At 37.7% G+C, this 25,106-nt stretch overlaps 2 protein-coding genes across 4 annotated transcripts; both read right to left on the minus strand.

Annotated features, from left to right (window-relative positions):
* Window positions 2,271-11,817, minus strand: LOC109727911 (protein MODIFIER OF SNC1 1-like). 2 transcript variants are annotated; one of them, XM_020258122.1, is made up of 10 exons: window positions 11,665-11,817; window positions 10,227-10,303; window positions 9,306-9,380; window positions 9,164-9,208; window positions 8,607-8,982; window positions 8,423-8,519; window positions 7,811-7,891; window positions 6,286-7,326; window positions 6,043-6,191; window positions 2,271-4,794 (listed from the first exon to the last, which is right to left on the minus strand). In XM_020258122.1, exons 2-10 carry the CDS (start codon window positions 10,256-10,258, stop codon window positions 2,656-2,658), a joined length of 4,035 nt encoding a protein of 1,344 aa, XP_020113711.1. In that variant the 5' UTR covers window positions 10,259-10,303; window positions 11,665-11,817; the 3' UTR covers window positions 2,271-2,655. The 2 variants fall into 2 exon arrangements, with proteins under 2 accessions (XP_020113711.1, XP_020113710.1); XM_020258121.1 differs by having other exon boundaries at window positions 7,811-7,894.
* Window positions 17,232-23,891, minus strand: LOC109727956 (FACT complex subunit SPT16). Of its 2 annotated transcripts, XM_020258193.1 has the most exons (4): window positions 23,633-23,891; window positions 22,196-22,441; window positions 18,951-21,108; window positions 17,232-18,590 (listed from the first exon to the last, which is right to left on the minus strand). In XM_020258193.1, the coding sequence occupies exons 3-4, from the start codon at window positions 21,050-21,052 to the stop codon at window positions 17,489-17,491; spliced, it is 3,204 nt and encodes a 1,067-aa protein (XP_020113782.1). In that variant the 5' UTR covers window positions 21,053-21,108; window positions 22,196-22,441; window positions 23,633-23,891; the 3' UTR covers window positions 17,232-17,488. The 2 variants fall into 2 exon arrangements, with proteins under 2 accessions (XP_020113782.1, XP_020113781.1); XM_020258192.1 differs by lacking the exon at window positions 22,196-22,441 and having other exon boundaries at window positions 23,633-23,890.

The raw sequence follows: 25,106 nt of genomic DNA on the forward strand, positions 1-25,106 counted from the left end.
TTTTACAAATGGAACCCTAACGGATTACTAACGGCTGGGTGTGAAGTGAATATTTTTTATTTTACAAGGGGGTAAAGTGTAGGTGTTTAAATGACAGGAGGAAAGTGAAAAATCGTATTTTGACAGAAAGATTTTATATAATTTAGCCAAAAAGATATCGTCAATTCAAAATCTAATTCACCAAAATGCATTCCATAATATTCAAAAGTTATACACTTGAGAACTTACAAAGTTTGGAAGCCCGTCTATTTTTTTAATTTTTTTTACAAATCAAATACTTCTTATCTTAATACCAAGTTTTTAAAGTTAACGGATTTTTATATTTTGGTACATCCATCAGGCCGTATGAATCACATCACTTAGAAATAGTTAAAAATAGTTAAAAAATACATCTCATATATTGCCCTCTAAAAACAGAATAAAAAAGGTCGCAAATTCAAAGTCTAATTTAGTGAGATATATTATATAAAGTCGTATACCCGAAAACTCATAAAATTTGGACTTTGACTTTTAGCTTTTTATATTATAAATTAAATAATTCCTGTCTTAGTAAAAATCTAATTTAGTGAGATATATATTATATAAAGTCCTATTACTCAGAAACTCATAAAATTTGGACATTGATTTCATGTTTTTTTTCCCCGTAAATCAAATAATTCCTGTCTTAGTAATAATAGGTTTGCAAAATTTTGGGATTTTTGATTTTTGGGCACCTCAAATTCTGTGGATTATCATCAGATCCTAATTTGGGGGCAATTTAAAAAAAAAAAAGAAAAAAGACAGTGGTGCATGAAATGTACGGACACACCCGGTGCAGGCAATAATTTCTCGGAGAGACGTGGCTTATTTTGAGTGGGGGATGGAGCTGTTTCGTGTTCGAGACATGTTTACGGATGGCGCGTAGTGTTAGTTACGCTTTCACGTTGTGGCGCAAAGCACAAGCATGCGCCACCCCCACCTACTACCAAAAATCCACCAATAGATTCGCTCATTCGAGGACTATATATATATATTTTTTGACTTTTTTACAAACTAACCTTCTAAACTTTTATAATTTACGAAACAATCCTATCAAATTTATACTCATCAACCTTTTTTAAGGCGCGTAAGGTTTTTTCCAAAACGCGGTAAATCGTTTACTACACTTTGAAAATCTCCAAGATCTTTTAAAAACGGTGAATCGTTCATCACATTCATTAAGACGGTTAACAGATTAACAGCTTTTGTAAAAAACTTAAGAAGGCAGTGAATCGTTCACTGTCTTTAAGAGAAAATTCCACCGCGGTTCTTACATGGTAAAAAGAGGGTTAGTTTTTCAAATATAATTTTTGCAGGATTATTTTACGAATACTAAAATTTTTAAAAATTATTTTGTAAAAAAGCCCTATATATATAAAACAAAGAAATATTTTTAGAAAAAAAGCGATACATATAATTAACGGGTCGGATCCACAAATGCTTGGAGTGGAAGTAATTTTTGCCGTATAAATATTATTTTTTTGACGAAGTAAATTTAAACTACACCAATAAATAAATCAGTGGGGTCCAACCGTTTTCGGGCGAAAATAATTTTAAAAACGTGGTAAAGCATATCATGTCTCAAAAATTAGGAGTTATTCACTTATTTGGTTGTGTATACCCTTACAAGTGAACTACGGATGTAATTGCATGCATATTTAAAATTACAGCAATAATTTTTGTAAAAAATATACTCACCTCCATAATCAACTTTTAAACAAAAAAATATTTTGTATTTTGTATTTTGTATTTTGTTTATTGTTACTTCTCGGTATATATCTAAATAAACTGTTCTTATAGTTGCAATATTTTATACATCACATTCAATCAATCTAAATGCATACCAACTCTAATGTTATATTACCGACCGTCCCTAGAGCAAGTGACAAAGGACTTAGTGGTTGGCACCCGAGACCCAAATTCGAATCCTAATTGATTCACATTTCTGGCTAAGTTCATTTCTGAATGAAATAAACGAAGCGGGTAGCATGCTACCTATCTCTCTCTCTCCCTCTCAAAAAAAAAAAAACTCTAATGTTATATTGTCAATTGCATGCATCTCAAACTTCCAATGAACCCTAAAATAATAACCCTAGAAACCATTAGCACTAATTTTTAGACAAGATCCATACGAAAATAAAAATTACAGTAACAATCAGAACACAAAAACTAGTCGAAACTAAATGTCTCCTAGATGTATGAACAAGAAGATTCTCACATAAAAAAAAAAAAAAAAATTTCAGAGCAAAAGAAACAATGAAGCTTCAGGAAAGGATTAAGAGCGACAAAACCCATTAATCCAACTTATACAGAGAGTTCCATTAGCTTTTAGTGTCTGCGGTGTGTTCTGCATGACAACCTTGGTGCATAAAATGTAAAATCAACAACATCTGAAAAATCCAAAGCCAACAAAGTACAAACTGACTACGAAACGAAGAACCCGTCCTTCTCGAAATCATCATTTCCGGCCAGGCTTTGGATCCCCTCCCAGCCAAAACAGGACTGATGGGAAAATTTCTCGAATCTGAAACCAAACTCTATTCTGCTTCCGATTTCTCACTAGCACATATACTAGAGATAATTCGCACTTGTAACAGTGCGACGCAATATGATCGATTAATGCATAAAGAACCACTCTCAATTTTCATTGTCAACGGCAGGACCCCCACCCCGCCTGACAAAGTGACCGCCGCCGCGTCGTGAGTGGCTCTGACCACCCCGACCTCTGTACCTCGATCCAAAATGAGGGTTCCCCTCGACTGCTTCGTCAAAATTAGGGTTGGGGTTTGGTCGGGAGGACTCAGCAGGTTTAGAGTACGATCCAACCGGCTGATACTCAAAATGCGCATTGCTCTTTCGCTTGTCTCCATTTGTGCTGAAATTTGCTTCTCTCCCTCTATAGATCACCTCTTGCCCTCTACTGAAGCGGCTGTTGCGGCGTTGTGCTGGATTAAATTGATGTTCAGATTGGGCAGCTTCATATGTTGGAGCTTTGGTGGATGCATCTTGTTGTACTTTATGTATCTGCTCTTCTGAAGGATTTTCAACTTTAGCCTCACTTCTTATGTCATTAACATCACCCTTTGGAGCTAGGTTGCTTTCATTCTCACTGTGACGCATACTACTCTCGCCAGAGTGTTCCTTGTTACGCCTGTTTTTCTCCTGGTGGCTCTGAGGATAGGCTTGAGATTTCGGTTTCCAGTGAGATTTTGCATGCTCGGAGGAAGAATACTTGTTCTCTGATTTCGAATTCAAATTCAAATCAGAGGCTGGTGTTCGAGTTTGGGTGTTATCACCGGTTCCACTTTCCATCGCATGGTTACCGGATTCGGTATAATTGCTTCCTCCAGCCTTGTTAACCTTTATCTGCTGCCACCTCTGTTTAGATCCTACTCCCTGATCCTTAACTGCAGGAGGTTCAGTCGGCAATAAATTAGTATCAGTAGTACTCCAACCATCCGATTTGAGCTGTCTTGCTTCTTGGCCATCTGATTCATGCAACTGATGCTGATCAGAACTCTTGTGAACATGTTGCACAGAGTCGGAATCGACCAGATTATCGTCGGAATTTGATAGGCGAGCAGTTTCAGCTGGATTTCTCTGCCTCCAAGAAGCATGCTTTCTACCACGCTTATTAACAGGCTTATTATTCTCCTCCCCAGTTTTGGTATCCAAATTTGAATCTGCTTTTGCAGCTACTGAAACATCCGCTGCAATGCCCTTCTCAACATTTTTAGCATCAGAACTAAGTTTCTGAGAGTTCTCCTGCTGCAACAGTTCTTTAGCCACAGGCTTGGGAACATACCTTTCCATCTCAGCCCTTTTAGTTTTCACACTAGCGTGCATATCATCGCCAACCTTTTCGTTTGATTGAATGCTAGTTATATTCGTATTAATCTGCTTACTTTCCTCAGACTGCTCGTTAGTCTCTGGATGCTTATTAACAGGTGCCCAGATAACAGCCTCGCTCCCATGAATTTTGTCTACAGGCCTAGCACCTTGCTGGTTTCTTGTGGTCCTCCTAAAGGCTTGAGATTTCGAGTGGTTGCTCTGATTTACCATTTTAGTTTCAGCAATCAATTCTTGGGAAGGTATTTTGTTGCTTTCAAAGGAAACTTTTTCAGTCTTCTCATCTGTAGGTGGTGCCAAAGATGGTAATGAAGAGCTTGCGATAGCATCATCCAACTTGTTTTTACTCCTCAAATTTCTGTTACCTCTCTTCTTCTGCTGCATAGGGAGATCCTCACTATTGGGCACATTGTCGATTGCGGGTGTCTGAACTTTGGAGTCGATGAGATTCTTAGTGTTATCCATAATATTAGAAATAATCGGCTTTTCAACCTGATTCTTCTCTTCAAAGGCATTCGGCCTTTTCCTATAAGCCATCTGCTTATGCCTAGGAGCTCTGCTGTCGTGAGAAACAGCTGACTCGTCAGAAACAGCTTCCGAGGAAATTGGAGCTTTATCTAAGGGCAACTCTGTAGGAGCTTCAACATTTTTGAGTTCAGTATATTTTGCCTTTGCTGATGGAACAGGCAAAATACCAACCTGGGACTCACGCACAGAATTTTCAGCTTTTGCTTCTTGTTTAGGGGTTGTATCGTCATTTTCTGGGAATGGATCATTTAGTTTTTTCTGATTTGCTGCCGCTGCAGAGCGCCTGTTTAACTCTTCCAGCTTTGCAAGAGCTTTTGCCTTTTGCTCCCTCGTGCGTTCCTCCTCTTCTTGCTGAAGCTGTTTCGCACGCTGTACTGCTATCTCTTTCATTTTAGTGCGCTAAGAAAAAGGTAACAGAATACAACATTAGGGCTGCTTATAAATACAAAACAAAATTCACAACAAAGATTTTACTCCTACATGCTTCATTAGAGAAAGATAGAAAGGAAAGGAGAAGTAACACCTGAACTTACCGGAACAATTCAACTAGTATCATATGAAGTCCTATGGTGGATGTTCGAGTAATGATTTCTATCTTTCCCTATTTCACAATTAAACAAAAAAAGGGCATAACATTTTACTTCTGAAATGATGTTAGTACGGCTCAAAGTTCCAAATACCTATGGCTTACTGATCACACACTGCTTAAATAATGGTCATGATTTTCTCTTATATCCATTGTTCCTATCTGATGCAAGTTGGGAGGTTAGTCGCCCTTCCTTTACTTGTTCCTTTAGGGTGTGTTTGGTTGGCCATAAAAAGTACAGAAAATTACTTTTCAGCTTGAAAAACTGTTTTCTGTGTGTTTGTTTAGCCGTAAAAAAAAAAATGTAAAACTATTTTTACAAATTTGTGGAAAATGGAGTGTTTTCGTTTTACACCGATATTCGGCGGAAAAACAAAAATTCAAGCTGCTTAAAAATTTTTCATTAATTTTTTTTTCCACCGAACCAAACAAATGTGAATTTTTTTTTCCTTTTCAACCAAACAAATGTTGATAAAAAATATTTTTTTCTACAAACCAAATACTACAAAACATAAAACTTTTTTTTCCACCGATTTTTTTTCCACGGAAAACTATTTTTCACGGTTTTATGTACAACTGAACGCCCCCCTTATAGCTCCAGGTCGTAGGGCCTCTTTTAGGGCCCTGTCCTTAACCTCCTCCAGATGCCTCGGAGGAATGCTATCTTTCACATAAGGCACTCTTTATTAATGTATCAAGCTTGTATCCTATTTAATGTATCAAGCTTGTATCCTATGAGGTAAATGAAACTAATTGCCTATAGCCTTTTCTCTCTCCACGCGTGCACACACACACACAAAGAGAGAACTGCAGGCATACCAATAAAGTAAAATGAGATTCTTGTATGTTTATTCCATTCCTAAACAAATAAAACCGATCAATGAAAATCTAGAGTACATTACGAAAATAAGGAAACTTCTCAAAAAAAAAAAAAAAACTTCTAAACAAATATTAGTTAGTAGTATTCAAGGACCTTTGGAAACCGAATAAGAATTATTAACTAGAGTCTAAGATTAGCAGGACCACCAAAATGCGGTAGAAAATTAGCAAAGGCTCCACACCTGTGCTTGGTAATCAATTGACAAGTCCAGAGATGCAGGAGCCTCACTAACAGATGCATCATGCGACTCCTTCGAATCACTGTCTTGAGTTCTTCTTGTCGCATTGCTTGCTCTATGAACATTAGAATCTGCAGCACTAATTTGAGATTCTGAAAACCAGAAAAAACAAAACTTACTATTACTAAATTGTGAGCTTTTATGACAGAAAAATTAGTGTAACAGGAAAATGGTAAGGACCTTTACCAGCTACAGTAGGATGATCTGTCTGAGAACTCAAAACCTTTGACTGTTTCATCTTGTCATCTTTGGACAATGCTTGTCCAACTTCACTGTGGGCCTCAGAACTACGAGCTTTATGGTTTAAAACCTCTATTTTTTCTATCAGCGTAGCATTCTTCTTAGTAACAGTTTGGTGATCGTGTGCAGTCGAAATAGTGGTTTTAGGTTTCCCTGATAAAATGCCTTCATCTGTTTGACTAGGATACTCTGGCTGTTTTTTGGACACATTGTTTGAGGGGCGCTCTTCACATTTACCAGGTTCCTTGAGAAGACCTTTCTGATCAGTATGTAGCAAATTAGGTGTTAAAGGCCTGTCTTTCCTTTCTTGAGCATGATGACTATTTCCCGACGCATCATGTTGCTTAAGCAAAACCCTGTATTGCCCATGAGGTTGATCAGATTCCTTCTGCTCTTTGTTCATTAGCGGCTCATGTTTAACTGTTCTCGTCTGAATGTGTTCTGGATTAACCTTATCATTTTGATTTGGATATTCACTAAGACCGCCTTGAAAGGAAACCTCTTTTTCCCCAGCATTGCCAAAACCTGCTTGCGGGGTCCCATAATAGCCTGCATAAGGCACTGGAGCTTGTGGGGACCCATAATAGCTAGGAACCATGAACGTATTGGGAGCCAAATGAGGACGATAAGTCTCCCCATTATTATTAGGGTGATAACCACCTTGTCTGACTCCTGGCCTGGGAGCAGCTTCAAAATTAGGCTGGAACTGAGGATAATACATATATGGTTCGCCAGGTGGTGGAATAGCTGGTCTAAATGGGCCGCCAAGCGGCGCTCCTCTATACCAAACAGTATCAGGAGGGTGAGTTGGAGGAGGGGGCCGCCAAGTGTCGATCTGCTGAGGTGGCATACCTAAGATTGGGTATGGCTGCGGCTGCGGCTGCGGCTGCTGAGGTTCTCTCTGCCAGCTTTTGTTTTGGGGAGAATTACCTCCCGCCGGTGAGTATTTTCCAGTCTTCAGTATATTCACATTCACACTACCATCTCCTGGAAACAAAGAACACATGCCATATAGCAAGTTTGATAAGTTTACCAGGAATAGTGAAGGTAAAGTGCCAATGAAAATCTACTTGGAAGTAAATTGCACCAGGTGGTTCCCAACTTTGTTAGGAGATTATAGTTCGATCCTACCTTTATATTGTTAAACTTGTATCCCTATTTGTTGCATTGTTGTGTTCTTAGCCTTTCAATTATACCTTTGGTTAAACTGGATGGAAACGCACACATACACATATGAGAAGTCCAAATGTCACTTAAATGGCAGTTAGAGGGTGATTAAATGGATATTTCCATCCATGTTAGTACACAACTTGAACAAAAGGAAAAATCACAATGAAATGCCAAGGTTAGAGACCCAGTTGCCATTGAAAGAATGGGGACCGACCTAACATTACATTAAAAAGTTTAGGACCCTTTGTGCAATTTTCTAAAGTCTAATTTTGACAACTAAGAATTCTGACATGAAACCCACCACCCGTAGGAGTTTCTAGACCTTCATTTGAGGTTGCCTCAATACCAGAACCGGAAGTAGAACGCCCTTGAGAGCTATGACCTGCTGAGAAGATGACAAGTAAGAAACATATTTAGCAGATTCAAGCATATATTACTTTCAGATATAAACACCATTTCCTTTAAAAGTTTAAATCGATAATTTATAATGAAACTAAATACAGATATTGGTGAATGCAACAGCTCTCACACATTTCACCTCCACAATGCCAGTGGAAAATGGCCAAGAAAAAGATAAAGAGAAATTCAAAGTCCTAGGGCAATATGATATGCTACATATATAAATTTACAGAACAGCTAAATTGTGAGCTTAAATTATCAAAGACTTGACGAAGTCTACCGAATCCTACTTAGGAGGCTACTTTCTATGACCTAAACCCATACTAATAGGTGGTACAAGCCTTAAGCCCTTAACAGTCCACATTGTGACACTCAAATTATATATATTAAACCTGCCGACATGAGATGCAAAATATGCAAGCCATACTAGACAAAAAAATGTGAACATACACTAACATAAAACATCAGATAACAGTTAACTAGAATAATTGAGAACGCATTAAAAAATAGGCACCTCGCTGGACATGTGATTCAGAATTCTTCTCAGAACCGAGCGTTGGAAAATCCCCAGAACTCAGAGTGAATCCTGTATTCTTTGACGGCATGGAGCCCTGCAAAATTACAGAACATGTCAGAAGCCTGCAAATGTGCAAGTGCCTAATCACAAAAATAATCTAGATAAAAGTAGGCAGAAATACCAATTTCTCAGGCGTTCTTGTTGACCCCCATGCAACAGTATTTTCCGATGAACTCTCAGCAAAACGAGACAGATGAGAACTACCCGGTCTTGTTTCCGCACTTCGAGGGCGGTTAGCAGCAACTGAAGTGTAACTTGATGCCAATAATCCAGATGCCGAAGATGGACGTGAGTTCGAACCCCATACACTAGAAGGGTCTGAGGATTTTTCACTGCCAGCTGTTGATGGCCTTGTACCACTTCCTCCAGAAGTTGGGCGATCATTAAAATGGCTAGGCGATCCAGCACTTCCATCAGTTTTTGGTGATAATATTGTTGAAGAAGCCCATGCATTTGATGCTGCAGAAGATGGCCGGCTACCCCATGTGAGCGTACCCCTAATGCATACACCACAAGCCGCATCACATGATAATATTGAATTGGTCACATCACATGATAATATTGAATTGGTCACACAGATTCTCAAATATAAATTACAAAATGCTAAAGAAAAAGAAGATTAAAAGATTAAGAGTTAAATAATAAGTAAGGTATAGAGGAAGAAACGGTAAGGCTCACTTTGGAACAATCTCAACATTGGGGTCCAAACCATGGTTTTCCAACCTGAAATGATAAAAATTAATTATTTTTCCAGAAAAAGAAACGAGTATAGACGATCAATAATTAACATAACAAATATTATTTCATAAGTTAATAGTACCTTTGACTGGGTAAATTAATGGGCTTTGGAACTTTGCCCAAAACAGTCATGCCGGATTTCCGCGAAGAAACCACTCTGTAGTAAATAGAAGAAAAAGGATAAAATTTTCTATCCTCTAGGAACGGATAATATTGAGTTACGAAAAGAAAAGAGACCAAAAAATTCCAATTTTCAGCAAGTCTTTATGGCAATTAGAGAAAATAAGCGGACCTGTAGGTACCTTTCCAAATCTTCGATATGTTTCCTATTCTGATTTATTATAAGAATCCTAACATTAGTCCATAAGTGCTTGGCTTAATAATTCACACACACGATGGCACTGGATTGAGATATTCCACTATAGTTTTGCTGATAACACCTTTCTTTAGGCCTACATACCTTTTACCCCTTTTCTTGTTTATATAATTATATCTCTATTCTTTATTGTTGTCTCCTATGCACCATCTATCCCTTCTACTAACAAGTTTCCTTCCTTTTTATCCCTTAATGTTAATTGCTCTATCTTATTTTTTAATTACAGTTGTGACAAAATAGAAAAGAAAAAGGCTCATACTGCGTTTCAACCTACTGTGCAACCCCTATCTGAATTTGCGTCAGAGTAATTACCGTTTATTCTTATAAAGAAATTGTTTCTCGTTTCACATACGTGGAAGCAAGTAGCTTATTCCATGATTAACAAAAGAAGGTGCTACATAATAGAAATCACTGATGAATGGATTTTTCCTTCCAAAGACAATGGACAATTGAACATGGACAGGGGTCAAAACTAAGAAAAAATTAAGTAGGTTAACAAGATCAGGGGCCTAGAACAAGATATGGTAAACAAGCAGCATAGAAAAGTTCATCTTCAAAGAAATCAATGAAAAGCAGATAAAGCATCAAAAAAATAAAATTGAAATAGTGATGGTTAGTTTCTATAACCTTCGATCTGCAGTCAGGAGACTTGAAGCCATAACTGATACAGTGCGCTTGCAAAATCATCCAATAATGTATTTAAGCTGAAAGAAAAAAAAAATGACAATGAGTTCAACAAACACAAGACACGAGAAAATTTTACTTGCAATATTAGAGGATGCACAAGATGTGAATATATGTTTCAGACAATATAGGCAATTACAAATCCCAGAATCTAGTGGAAACCCTTATCAACAACCTATTAAGACTATTCAAACTTCTAATTAATTTACAGGTTATCTACCTCTACAGTGAACTATACATGGTTACCTAAAAACATTCTTCTGGCTGGCCCTCTTCTCTAACTCAATAAAGACTTATGCTTCACATAACATGCATCACTATTGGTGCAACCACTTTATTACCTTGACCAGCTAAAGTTCCCAGGCCAGAGCCACCCAATTTTATGCGATCAATTGCCAAGTTATTTTTCCAATGAACGGCTATAAAAATTGGGACTAAGTAAATGTGCTGGTGACATAAAATACTATTATCTTTTAAAATTCTTTTTCTCACCAATCTTGAGAAACCATCACCCCATAACTTCTTATATTGAAAGGGCAATCGGCCATGTTTCATTTGGATTAGAGATGGAATATAAAAACGTAGTGCAAACAGAATCAGATTTGTGAAAGATACCTAGGAAAATTAATTATTTCATTCTAATATAAATGTCGCATCACCCAACAAAAACTTATCATTAATATATTAACACTATTGCTAGCAGTTGATAACTCAATACTCAAACCAGAAATCTCTATTATTGCGTTTTAAAAACAGATTCACGAACACATGAAGTTCTTGAATAGCACGGTATCGCAATTATATAAGGAAGATGAAGATTTTATGATGCTTCTAGTATTATCAACAAAACCCAAAGAACTCACTGGAAAGTCTACCAAATAGTTGGCTCAAAGAGATTTTACAATTGTTGATGGTAGCTGCCACGACAGTCACCGCCTTTTCTACAAGCCCAAACCATATTAAAAATTGATCAACTAATAACTCTACCATAATTTAACAGAATCCAGTTTCTCCCAAAGCTATGGATCGAATCAAATGAATCCCTAAAAAAACTGAGCAAGTACCCACGACCTAATCCAAATTCTATCAAGCGAAACCATCATTGCTCACGAAAATCACAAAATTAAGGAGATAAGACGAGCATAAAAGAATCGATCTTGCCCAAAACCTAATCCGACAACCCCATCCTTCCCATCAGATCATCAACAACACGCAAGAAGCAGACAATAGGGAGCGGACACGAGGATCACGATCCTGATCTCGGCAAACTCCGATCGTGGGAAACCCTAACAGTAGAGGCTCGGAAGCAAAGCCCTAACCCTAGGGGTGGCGAGGGGAGTGGAAGGGAGGGGAGAGAGAGGGGGAGATCGAGAACGCTTACGGCTCACGGGAGGCGGCGGATCGCCGGCGCCGGAGATGGGGGCGGAGTCGCCGGAGGATGGCCGGAGATCGCCGCCGCGGTGGGGACGCGTCGGAGGAGGAGGAGGAGGAGGAGGGAGAGAGAAGCGCGAGGGGTAGAGAGAGAGAGAGAGGGGGGGGAAGGGGAAAAGGAGCGAAAGGGGAGGGTAATAAAGGGTGTTGCGACACGTGGGGTGTTATGAGTCGTCAGATTTAGTGTTTCCTGTGTGGGGAGAATAGCCGGTGCATGTGATTTATTTTCACTCCTCTGACGTAGCGGGAATATATTCCGTGGACCGAGTCTATAGATCCACAAATTGTGTGTTTTTTTATTAAGGGAACTCACACAAAGCAGAGTAAATTTTAACTTAATTTATTACCTCTAAACGTGGGTTAAAAAAAGTGGCAAAATGCTAAATATTAAAAATCACGGTATAGAATAGTGATGTAAATTTTTTAATAATTATAAAAATAATATTCTGTAGTAAAATAATGTTGAGTATGAGACGGCAATTTGAAGTCTATCGAATATATATATATATATATATATATATAATCTGACCTCCTATACTTTAAAAATACAAGTCATTGGTGTTTTGTAAATTTTCGGCCCTTGGATTAAGAGATGTGCGGTTAGGATAATGTGGCCCTAAAAATTCAAAAACACCAAGTGCTTGGTGCTTTTACAAGCACCATAGCCGGACTCCATATATATAATATATAATATGGAGTCGGCTATGTGCTTGTAAAAGCACCAAAGCACTTGGTGCTTGTAAATTTTTTACCGTTAGATCTACATCTTTGAACATTTTCACCCGTTAATTCATAACATTAAACCAACCACCCCACTCAACCCTAGGGCGCCCACAATCAATCCTAACCGCACATTCCTTAATCCAAGGGCCGAAAAGTTATAAGCACCAATGACTTGGTACTTTTAAAAGCATAGGAGCTCAATTTTATATATATATATATATATATTATATATATATATATATATGAGAGAAGAGAGAGAGAGAGAGAAGAGAGAGTAGGGCTACTACACTTTTTTGAGTATATGAGTCCTTCGTACTCATTAAGTTGTTTTCGATGTTGGCTTTCGAATCGACGATACCATAACCGTTAAATATGATCTAGAGTATTTGAAACTTTTAGAAAAATAAATTTCGTAATTTTTCGAAAAACATTATAAAGTCCATCAAGCGCGTATAAAATGAACGATTAAAATTGAACAGACATCCTAAAATGGATGATCGGATCCTTCAATTTAAGATCGGAGTTATTGATCTTTATTTAATAGTGAATAGAATTTTTCTATCAAAATTCAATCTATTCCGATTCTTTTTCACCGTTAAACTAGCAAATATCTCATACTGGCCGTTAAAAATTGTCAATTTTGTAAGCTTTTGATCGTAAGTAATAATATCGAAAAATTATAAAATTTGATTTGTAGAGTTTTAAATGCTCTAGATAATATTTAACGATATGGATCGTTGATTCGGAAACTCTATCATCGAAAACAACTTATGATACGAAGGCGATCGTAGCTCATAAGAGTATAGTAGCCGGACTATATATATATATATATATATATATATATATATAATAATATATATATATATATATATAATATATATATATATTATATATAGTTGAGCTAAGAATACTCTCGATAGTAACGGGGCATTTTCATAGTCTAAGTTATTTTCGAGATAAAGCTTCAAATTGACGATCGGCTCCATTGAACATGATCTATACCACTTAAGTGTTTAGAAATCAAATTTCAAATTCTTTTCGACATTATTTGGCCTAATGATCAAAGGTTTTCAAAATTTGTAATTTTATAATGATGGATAAGAGATATTTTGCCTGCGTTTAACGGTGTAAAGATATCCAAATCAATTGAATTTTTGTTAGAAAATTCTTTAAACTATTTAAAACAAGATCTATACTCTTGATCTTGATTACAAGACTCCTATTATCATTTTTTAAAGAATATTCATTTTCAACCATTCATTTTCTGTTCACTAGATGAATAAAAGAATAATATCGAAAGTGCGTGAAATTTAATTTCTAGGTAGTTTAAATGGTTTAGATCATATTTAACGAAGCCGATCGTCAATTTGGAAGCTCTATCATCGAAAACAACTCAATAGTAAAACGCTCCGTTTACTATCGAGAATATTCTAGCTCAACTCTATTTATATATATATATAAACTAGGCTAGAATACTGTTAATAGCACCAAGTTATTGGCGCTATCAAATTTTTAGCACTTGGATTGAGAAATATGCGGTTAGAATGATGTAAGCCCTCTAGGGTTGAGTGAGTGGTTGGTTAAATAGAATAATCTAACGAGTAAAAATAATTAAAGGGTTAAATCTAATGGTAAAAAACTCGATAGCACCAAGCCCTTTGTGCTATAGATAGTATAAGTCCGGCTAGGATACTATCGATAGTACTAAGGGCTTTGGTGCTATCGAGTTTTTTATCATTACATTTGACCTTTTTAGTATAAATTAGACTATAATATTTTATTATAATAATTTAAAATTTTTGAATTAAAAATTATAATAAATTAAAATTTGAGACTCAAAGTGATAGCAATCTCAAAATTTAAGAAGATTAAAGATGTGCTATTATAGCATCTTTGCAATGTTATGAGATTTTTTTATTCTCTCGCCACTCAGTATACCGAGAAAAGAGGTTCAAACACTCTTTTGTAAATGCGAAGAATCTGATTTTATTGTATTAAAATTTCAAGATGGATCCAACTTTTTATAATTAGATATTTTCTCTTTCCTTTTTTTTTTCTTTTTTTTTTTTGAATTCCAACCTTTCAACTCAATTATTATTATCCCTCTTGCCCGAAAAAACTAAAAAAAAAAAAAGAAAAAATATCACCCCAGGAAAAAATTTAAAATAATAATTAAAGAAAGAAAGCTTGCGTGTCATCGGACGCTCCAGATCATTTGATCATATTTATCCACGACGCACGCCGACCTATCATCGGACGGCCACGATTGAATCCTCGGGGGAGATCGACGGCTCTCGCGGCGGAGAACGTCTCGCCACGCTATGATCCGCAGGGGATCCCACGCTTTGTAAAGGACACGTGTCACGCCATCATTCCGCGGCTCCAAAATAAGTCGCGCCTTGCCTCGTACGTCATGGGGAGTTTTTTTTTTTTTTTTTTTTTTTTTTTTTGAGAGATAGGTAGCACGCTATCCGCTTCGTTTATTTTATTTAGAAATAAACTTAGCTGGAAGTGTGAATCAACTAGGATTCGAACTTGGATCTCAGGTACCAACCACTAAACTCTTTGCCACTTGCTTTAGGGACGGTCAGTTACGTCATGGGGAGTTATTGCTTGTTGGTCCGTGGGTCTATACAAACAATCCATCAAACCATACACACACACACACATATAGAGAGAGAGAGAGAGAGAGTTTTGCTATAATACTATCAGTACTAAACGACTCGGTTTACTACCAATTTATTTTCGATGATAGAGCTTTCAAATTGACGATCGACACTATTAAATATAATCTAAACCATTTAAACTGTCTGAAATCAAATTTCACGTATTTTTGATATTGCCCTCTTGTCCATCAAGTGAACAGAAAAATAAATGACCGAAAATGAATATTCTTCAAAAAGTGATAATACAATTTATGTATTTAAGATCTAGAGTCTAGATCTTGTTTCAAATAATTTAAAGAATTTTTTAGCAAAAGTTTAGTTGATTTGAATTTTTGTATTGTTAAACGAGAAACGTACCATCATATTGAGCATTAAAATTATAAATTTTGTTACCCTTTAATCGTTCAGTTAATGATGTCAAAAAATCATTGAAATTTAATTTCTAGATAATTTAAATGGTCTAGATCATATTCAACAATACCAATTATCGATTTGAAAGCTGATCTATCCTAAAAAACAAATCAGTAGTAAACCGAGTCGTTTACGATCAAAAGATGTTGAAAATTTGGTTGTGACCTTTTGATCGTACGGACGTTTTAAATGCTCTAGATAATGTTTGACAGTGTGGATCGTCGATTAGGAAGCTCTATCATCGAAAACAACTTATGAGTACGAGAGTAATCGTACTCATAAAAGTATAGTAGCCGGACTCTATATAAGTGCAGCTATTATACTCTTATGAGTATAGTAACTACACTACTCATAACTTTCCCTTCATCAGATCTACTCCGAGATTCATGCCAGATTTGATGAAGGAGAGATGTAACGGACTGCTCCGTTAGAAGCAAAGTGGGGCCGATTTCGTTCACATTCCGGTGAGTGTGAGGTTGTGTAACCACACTCGATGAGCATTTAATGCTCACCCAGGAGCCGTACATTGTGGTATATGTATCTGAGCAAATACCAGTGAGGTGGATGGAGATGAAGGGTATTTTGATCGGACGGTAAAAAATCCGATCCGAATCTGTAAAATCGAAAATGATGATCTACATTTTCAAAAGCTCAAAACTAATGAATTTTTTATGCAAATTGGCCATATATGTGTGTGTGGTTTGATGGATTGTTTGTATAGACCCATGCACCAACAAGTAATGACTCCCCATGACGCACGAGGCAAGGCACGCCTTTTTTTGGAGCCGCGGAATGATGGCATGACACGTGTCCTTTAAAAAGTGTGGGATCCCTTGTAGATCATAGCGTGGCGTGACGTTCTCCGTCGCGAGAGCCGTCGATCTCGCCCGAGGATTCAATCGTGGCCGTCCGATGATAGGTCGGCGTGCGTCGTGGATAAATGTGATCAAATGATCTGGAGCGTCCGATGACACGCAAGCTTTCTTTCTTTAATTATTATTCTAATTTTTTTCTGGGGTGATATTTTTTCCTTTTTTTTTTTTAGTTTTTTCGGGTAATAAGAGGAATAATAATTGAGTTGAAAGGTTGGAAAAAAAGCAACGTTAGCCAATGAAATCAAATGATGCCCAACTTTCCAAAAAAAAAATAAAAAAAATCCAATTTGAATAAGTTGGATTCACCTTGAAATTTTAATACAATAAAATCAGAATCTTCGTTTGAACCTCTTTTCTCCGTATACCGATAATAGAATAAAAATATCTCAAAACATTAATTGTAAAGATGATATAATAGCACATCTTTCATCTTCTCGAATTTCGGCTACCATTTTGATTTTCAAATTTTAATTTATTATAATTTTTAACTCAAAAATTTTAAATTGTTATAATAAAATATTATAGTCCAATTTAATTGCCTAAATACTGATGTTTCACCGCTATAAAATAGTAATGTACAATATCGACACACCGCCGTTCAACTTCACTACAAATTAGAAAGACACAGCCAACTCAAAACCTTAGTAGAGGACCAAAAATGCAATTTAGCCTATACAGAGACCAAGTGAGATGTGGTAAAACAATGCTCAACAGAGATTGGAAACAAATAATTCAACCAACTCCGTTGAAAGAGAACATCGATGATTTGTGAATTTTACCTGCTTAATGGTGATCATCGATAACCGTCGTCGATGAGGGAACAACCATCTCGCGATTAAAGAGAAGATAAAAGGAGAAATCAATTTTTGATAAAACAACCAGCTCTAACAGAAGCAGGAGACATTAGAAGCACAGGTGTACAGAGAAGGAAAAAGATCCAAGTTCTCCACCAGCTAAAACTTACATTACCCACCAAAGAGCACACAAATCTACAGCAATAGAAAGAAGGATTCGGAACAGTCCTTTAACGGCATAATTACTAGACCTAGTAACTAGAAAGTTATACCTAACAGCAGCAGCAGCAGCAGCACCAGCACCTTCACCTGAACTTCGGCTTCTTCGACGGCGGGCCCTTGAAATTCCTTCTATCAGGAACACGCGACTTTGTAAAACGCGACTTTGGAAAGGCCTTCGGCTTCCTCCTCCTATCGTCCTCGCTATCAGACTCGTCCCCCTTCTCCCTATCTGCGTTGCTCGCCTCCCTTTCTAACTCCTCCCATGTCTTCCCTTTCTCCTCTTCAGAATTTTCTTCGGAATCATCCTCATCTTCTTCGTCAGATTCTACTAACGACTCGCTGTCAGAAGCTTCATCTTCCGATTCAGATTCGGGCTCAGCGTCGGACGGCTCGTAACCCTGGTCAGATTCCTCTGTATTTTCTGAATCTGAGTCACTTCCTTCCAAATTCAGAAACTCCCACCCACCATCTTCGATGAATTTCTCCGGGTCGTCTATGATTGTTTTCAAGATCGGGCGCCAGTTCAAGTTCAGCCTGCTTTCGTAGTATTTCAAGTCGGTAGTATCGAGCCATTCTTTGATCCCATCGAGAGATGTAGCCGGAATAGAATCAATTCGAAGAACGTCTTTCTTAAAATCTTTGAACACGATCGCCATGTCAAAGTTCTTCTGCCCAAAACCGACCCTTTCTAAATTAACAATCTCAATCTCGCTTAATGTGACTACAAGGAAGGGGGTTTCGATCAGCTCGACCAAGCAACTTGAGGTAGGGACAATGAAAGCAGAAGCCTTGTGAGGGACTCCATGAAACCCTAATTCCCTAAGGGGCATATCGAACTCCAAATCCAATCCTTTAAATTGGGGCTGCGCCCAGTGATCATTTACTTTATTGACAAAGTTCTGGAACTCCATATTAATCCTATTCTTCCTATCCCTCTCACGCTGCTCTTCTTCAATCTCATCAGGATCGAGCGCCGACCTACGCCCACCACCAAGAGTTTGCACAACATCCATCACTTCAACATAGAATTGAACATCTTTAGTTTTCTTGTTGCCAACCATTATATGGTTATGCAGATGGAAATGTAGAAGAGTAATCATTTCTCTCTCCGCAGGTTGGAAAAAGGCATGCTTTATGTTTCCATACATGATATCAACCCTTTCATCAGGTCTAGAGGTTGAGTACCTGCATAGTCACAAATGCAGCATAAGGAAATGAACCGCAAAAGCTGAAAATTTCGGAAATTGGTAAAAGTTTGGCGAATCGCATAGAAAACATGGAACTAATTGGCTGATAAAATTTCCCTACAATATAAAATGCTATATTTTTCATGTTCTAGTATAAAATAGCTACAAGCATAAAGAATAATCAATTTTGGCTTCAACTAATTCGTAACTTTCTTTAATTATTTGGTACTGTGTAGCATAGTCCTGATTCCTTGAAGCTTTCTTACTCAGGAATGTTTTTTTTTTCCATCGCAAAAATGTGAACTGCCTGTGAATTTTCAAAATTTTGGAGAATTTTCTTTAAGTGAAATATGAATACCTAAAACCATTGATGTGAGCTTCAAGGGTTCCAGTGAGCTTTCGACCCCGACCACCAAAAGAAGGGCGTATCCACAAATCTGGTAACCTCATTGTTCTCATCCGATTATTTGCCAGCTGGAGCTTCTCCTGTGTGACTAGAGTTGCCCTCTCAGCTCTTTCTGACTCTCTAGAAGCCACCTGTCTTCTTAGAGTCTTAATCAATTGAACCACTTCACTACTATGCCTCGGATCCTTTGAGCGGAAGGTGATTTCTTTTAAATAGATTGCGCCCTGGAATTTAAGAGAATTGGCGTCATGTGGACTAAATGGTGTACCAGGAACATTAAAGATAATCCGAATAGTGCAGGTCCGATTATCCTGATGGCTTGTCACGCTCTTGACGGTAGAAACATGAAAGGGAACCATGCTACCATATATGGGTAAAAGAATCGCTTCATTCCTTTGATCAACTTGTATTATTAATTCCTTCGAATAGGGTATATCATTCACGTTCTTATATGCGACCAATTCATTCGAAGTCCTAACCGGGCCCCGGCCCTCCGCTGACCCAGACCCGCCACCTGCCAACCTGCGAGCTGTCTCTTCATTCTTCTGGCGTGCCAGCTCAGCCTGGTGTTGTCTTCTCAGCTCTTCTTTGGACATTTCTTGATTATCTGATCTAAGTGTTGCCTTAGACGGGAATGCCTCAGAACCATTCGCTTCATTTCTAGGCCTAGGCCGCTCTTCCTCCTCTTCTTCATTAAAAGAGTAAGCAACATCTTTAACTGCCTTAGAGCAAGCAGCAGTTAATACTTCTGGGGGTTTCTCACTAACAATAACTGTATCAGCCAGCAGTAAAGAGAACTTCTCAGTCTTCTCATTGTTAGTCTCTGCTTGGAGATTCTGAAAACCTAGGGAAACATTGAACACCATCCCTGGCTTAATGGGCCGGTCGTTTTTAGAATTTATGCCCAGCCCCGATTCACGAAATTCAAGCCCGATACCTGTTCCAGCCGACTTGGTCAGATTCGGTAGCAACTCTGGCGCTTCCTTCTCAACCACTGCTACGGCTGCTTGATAAGCAGTGCTGACTTTATTACCTGGCTTCAATGCAGCTATAGCAGAATCGTGAGCTTTCAAAAGCACCTCATAAGCTCTACTCTGGGACTTAGCAGCATCAATTAAAAAAGTTCTCGCCACATTGGAGCAATAGCTGTTGTATCTCGATCCAATCGCGCAGATAATAACACTTGTTGAATCATAGTATAACTCATCATCGTTACTTGATGCACTTGGTCTAAGATCAAATTTACCTCCACTTTGGAATATAGGAGGGTAGCATATGTCAACATTTTCCACCTTTAACTTGACTTTGACCTTAGATGGATCTAGAATAGCTTTTTCTGTGTCATCCATCAGAGCAGAGTGAGTAACCTTCTTTTCCTCATCGATAATATTTTCCAATTTTGGGACCACAAAATTTTTCATCACAGATGAGGTTAGATAAGCAGCTTTTTTCACACAAGTAAGCTCCATCGCATCCTTCACGGCAAATAGTTCAGAGAAGCCATTTGTTGCATCAGCAAGCTGTAGTGAAGACCCGTTTAGCTTTTCTGACCATGTTTCAAGAAGCTTCCCTTCAGGGGCCTCTTTCGCAATGTAACCAACAATGGGTGAATCGGATTTGGACTGAGATCGAACAGCTTGTAATATTTCATCCATTAAAGCAGTCCCATCATCGTTCTTCGCTTTAACATGTACAACAATATCAGTGCCAACAGCTTCCTTTGCGGACCTCTTTACGGTTTCGAGCAGGTTGGCCTTCTTTTGGCTGCATAGGAAATGGATCTGCTTGCTCATGAAGACCATTAAGGTTTCGGGGAATTCGTATCCAAGAAGCCAGATGTTGAGAGCTGAAGATTTTAAGTAGCGGAGATCTTCAGAAGCAGGTGGAGTTGCAATCGCAATAGCATCGGATGAGCCCCAGAAATCGGATTTGTACTTCCTCCAGTGATCATAGAAGTCCTTTAGGCGCTTGCTGAAGTTCTCAAGATTGATTGTGTAGGAAGCAGAGCTGCCCCCAGAAGCCGGTTTCATGCTCCCATTTTGGCGATCAGCCATGATTGCATTCAATCAACAACGAGACAATCTTTGTATGTTACTTGGAAAGATATGGCCTGATAGGAAAGAACAAATCTTTTAAATATAGAATTAAAAAGGGGACGGCAGGAAAATAAATAAACAAAGATACACCACACAGTTCCAATGATTAACAATAAAGTAGCATCTCTACTAAGAAAATAGGCTTGTATTTGTCCAGGCTAAGCCTCTTAGAATGCTACAATTACTTATTCAGCCAAGAAATGTGCATTATTCAAGAATCTTGTTCAATGGAAGCAGGAAAAGTAGGACTTCCTGTTGATCTCAGATGACAGATTTAACTTGATTTCAATCTGAACAATGCAAAAGAATGAATAAAAGCCCACAGCAGCAAAGAGCAGAGGAAGAAAAGAATAAAGGAAAATCCTAGTCTCACCAAAAAGAAACTCAAATTTCCAATATAACATATACTAAATGGATGAGATGCCTAAAGCTCTATTTATAGACATTTGGAGATAAATCCATATCCCACTGGATATTCTATCGCCTATGGATTTTCTCCCTCGGAGAGATATATACTCTGTTCAAATTTCTAACAATCCTGAATATCCTAGTTTCACAAGGATACATCTAGTAAAGCGATATATCCAATCTAAATACATCTAACCTTACTTAGACATGAAGTTAAAATTTTCGAAGTCTAAACTACTAACATTTTTCAAAGTATAATCTAAGCTGCAGGGTTGGCTTATTGGTGTGGTGGGGTTGTCAGAGCAAAAAAGACGAGAGCGTCCAGATGGCAGATACAACAATGTAGTAGATCAGTGTCGAAAATGGTAGGTACAAAGACGTCAGTTTTGATGATGGACACGAGATGGCAGTGGGTTTAACTTGAGAGGGAGAAAAGAGAAAGAGTAGAAATAGGAGTCTCGCAAGAAAAAGCAGAAACTCCCAATATTTTCTTCTCCATATACCCTGATTATTTCTGAACTAAATAACACCTAATCCTGATAAACTTTGTAATGCAAGCAAAATTCCTAATTTTTAGGTATTTTTGCTTTAAATATCCAAAAAATACAAAATAAAATCCCCCCAATATCTGAACATAAATTGACTAGAAAGTTGACTAAATTGATGGATTAATATAAATGCAAAAGCACTAACCTAATCCCGGACAGCACCATCACCGACTAGTATGGCCATACTCAATCTCGATTCGAATCACATCTCTGAAGAACAATTAGTTCATTCAACCTTTGAATGTCTATTCCATTCCTTTGGCCATACAGGTGCCCAATCCTGTTAAGAACCTCAAAGTGTAGATCATCCAACATGAGGCGATGGCAATTGGTTGATCTAGTTCATGGTCTAGGAATGAACTTCTACCCACTGAGACTTTGTACCTTGATCCTGTAAAGGTGTAACCACTGGGACCTCTCAATCCATCTTCATTAATGTTTTCTAGCTATACTAAGTGCAGGATAGTCAAATCCAGTAAATCTACAGAGTTGATTGTCTTAATAATTCTAATTGCAGAAATGATTCCTAGCATAAAAAAAACTTGCTAGCCCATCTTTTACAGCAAACTTAATATCAAAAGTCGTGGATTTCCCACAATAACATTGTGCATCGTAGGCAATTCTTTATGAGAACTATTCAAATCAAACATGAAATAGCACTTTTCTTGAACTTATTAAGCAGTGGTAAAACAACAATTATATGCTTAAATTTACTAAGAAGACAAAAAAAAGGGGGTTATTCTAATGGGCTGAACTAAATGTATAATCATTTGACATCTACATCGAAATCAAAAGCAGAAAGGATATATGTTTCGATCCTTCCATTTCACCTCCCAAACCTAAATTTCAGTTCAATTTTAAGTTTCTACTGATGGGCTGAAATAAATGTATATTAATTTGACATCTACATCAAAATCAAACAATGAACTAACTATCCACCACATCAACTACAAAATCACAATCAGAAAGGATATATGTTTCGATCCTTCTATTTCATCTCCCAAACCCAAATTTCAGTTCAATTTAAGTTTCCACTAATGGGCTGAAATAAATGTGGATTCATTTGACATCTACATCGAAATCAAACTATGAACTAACTATCCACCACATCAACTACAAAATCACAATTGGAGAGGATATATGTTTTGATCCTTATCTTACGCTTCCCAAACCTATATTTCACTTCAATCTCAAGTTTCAACCCCTTCCTCAAGCGGATAAACATCTTCTAACAGTTTCTAAGACTGATTTCACCTACTCGACCATATTCCTCTCTCTCCATCTCGACGCCTTTTTCATTACCCCTTCCTCACGCATTCCAAAATTGCTCCCAATTTCAGCAAAAAAAACAAATAGATATCCAAAAGCAGAGCAAAAAACACCTGATTACGTACGAATTCCAGAAAAAAAAACCCCCTAAATTTCCACTAAATCGCCCCAAAATTTTCCATCAAGCACAAATAACATACAATATCAATCGAAAACACGAAATCAAACACAAAAAACACGAACCAACAAATCAGTGATAAAATTGACGAAAAAATCAGAAAAAAATAAGGCGACAAAAAGAGGATCAGCTTACGATTCGAGATCGCGGATAGTCGGGCGGAGCAAACCCTACAAACAGGTCCCGCACCAAATCCAGCGTCCTCCAGCGCCGCAAACCCTAATCTCTACCTCTTCCGAAGCGGCGGAGGAAGAGGGGGAGAGGGGTAAGAGGGAGAGGGGGAGAGGGGGGACGAGATGGGGAGGGCGATTAGGGTTAGGGAGGGGGGAATGTGGGGGGGGCGTAGAGGAGAGGAGCGGAGAGGAGACGAGACGGGGAAATGAAAGGAAGAGAGAGGGGTTTAGAGAGAGGGAGAGAAATGAACAAGCGAGCGCTCGAGGGGCGGTTATAAGGAAAAAGGTCGGGTCGGGTCGGGTCGGGTCGGGTCGGTTCGGGTCGGGTTACATTTGACTCGGAATCAAACCCGACCCGTTAAAGAGTTAGGACGGGTCGACTCGCCGGCTCAACGGGTCAACCCGACCCGCTAAAACTGCCATTTTTGTTGTCAAGAAGAGGCAACAACACTACTACTACTAGGGGTCGCAATCCTGGCAATCCAGCTCGCTGTTCACGAACCATCGTGTCTTCGGTTCGAAATGAATTTGAAATTGAATCGCTCGTATGGTATACGAGCCGAATATCAACTGAATTTTTTAGTTTATTTAATAAACGAGCCGAATACAGGTTGTGGTCAGCTTGCTCTTGTATGGCTCGAATACACATATTTTATATTTATATAATAATAGAAAAACTTTTAATACTATCCATATAGTTTTGTACTTTCTTATTTTAATATTCTGTAAGTTAAAGTGTATCAGTACTTTCATACCCAGTAATTTTATTTTTCTTTTTTTGTAATTCTCTCCACTAATTTTTTTCGTTAGATTAGATCAGTGACAAAGTTAAAACAAAAGGGTACTAAAGTAAATATTCAATATATTATAGATTGGGTATCTAAAGTTTTCTGTATTTGATTTAACGAAAAGTTAACGGAGAGGCTGACGAAAAAATAATTATGAAACCACAGGGTACTAAATTTATACGTTTTAAACCGCAGGGTACTAAAGTGAGAAAGTGCGAAGCCACTAGGGTGATATTTGAAGTTTTTCCTATAATTTATATATATAATATATATTTTTATTATTTAATTGTTAATTTAATTTAAATATGAAGACCGACTTGATTATAAAAAATCTCATTTCTATATAAAACTTCAATTATTAGATCAAAATTTAATGGATAAGTTTTTTAATACTTTTAATTTGTTATTCGTGAGCCAGAAACGAACCGAATACGAGAGCCAAACACGAGCCAACCCAGCTCGCTCGTGTTCAGCTCGTTGACGCTAACTACTGCTCTTCTCTGCAGTCTTAAATTCTAATATTTATAATAAAAAAAAATTAGATAAAAGTTTAAGCAACTTATGTTATATGAATCATTTTGAATTAGCTATATAATCATCTCTACCCTAGAAGCTCCAACAACGGCAGAGACTTTTGTTTTTTCCCTT

The sequence above is a fragment of the Ananas comosus genome, linkage group 23 (assembly GCF_001540865.1).
Source record: "Ananas comosus cultivar F153 linkage group 23, ASM154086v1, whole genome shotgun sequence".
Taxonomy (NCBI): Eukaryota; Viridiplantae; Streptophyta; class Magnoliopsida; order Poales; family Bromeliaceae; genus Ananas; species Ananas comosus.

What these genes read in the sequence shown, in the direction of transcription:
- LOC109727911 (XM_020258121.1), bottom strand. Translation starts at nt 10,258, where the DNA reads ATGGCTTCAAGTCTCCTGACTGCAGATCGAAG. An exon ending in AATGTTGAGATTGTTCCAAA is followed by an intron (nt 8,983 to 9,163) that starts GTGAGCCTTACC and finishes TGTATGCATTAG; the next exon opens with GGGTACGCTCACATGGGGTA. An exon ending in TGAATCACATGTCCAGCGAG is followed by an intron (nt 7,895 to 8,422) that starts GTGCCTATTTTT and finishes TCATCTTCTCAG; the next exon opens with CAGGTCATAGCTCTCAAGGG.
- LOC109727956 (XM_020258193.1), bottom strand. Translation starts at nt 21,052, where the DNA reads ATGGCTGATCGCCAAAATGGGAGCATGAAACCGGCTTCTGGGGGCAGC. An exon ending in GCTCACATCAATGGTTTTAG is followed by an intron (nt 18,591 to 18,950) that starts GTATTCATATTT and finishes GTGACTATGCAG; the next exon opens with GTACTCAACCTCTAGACCTG.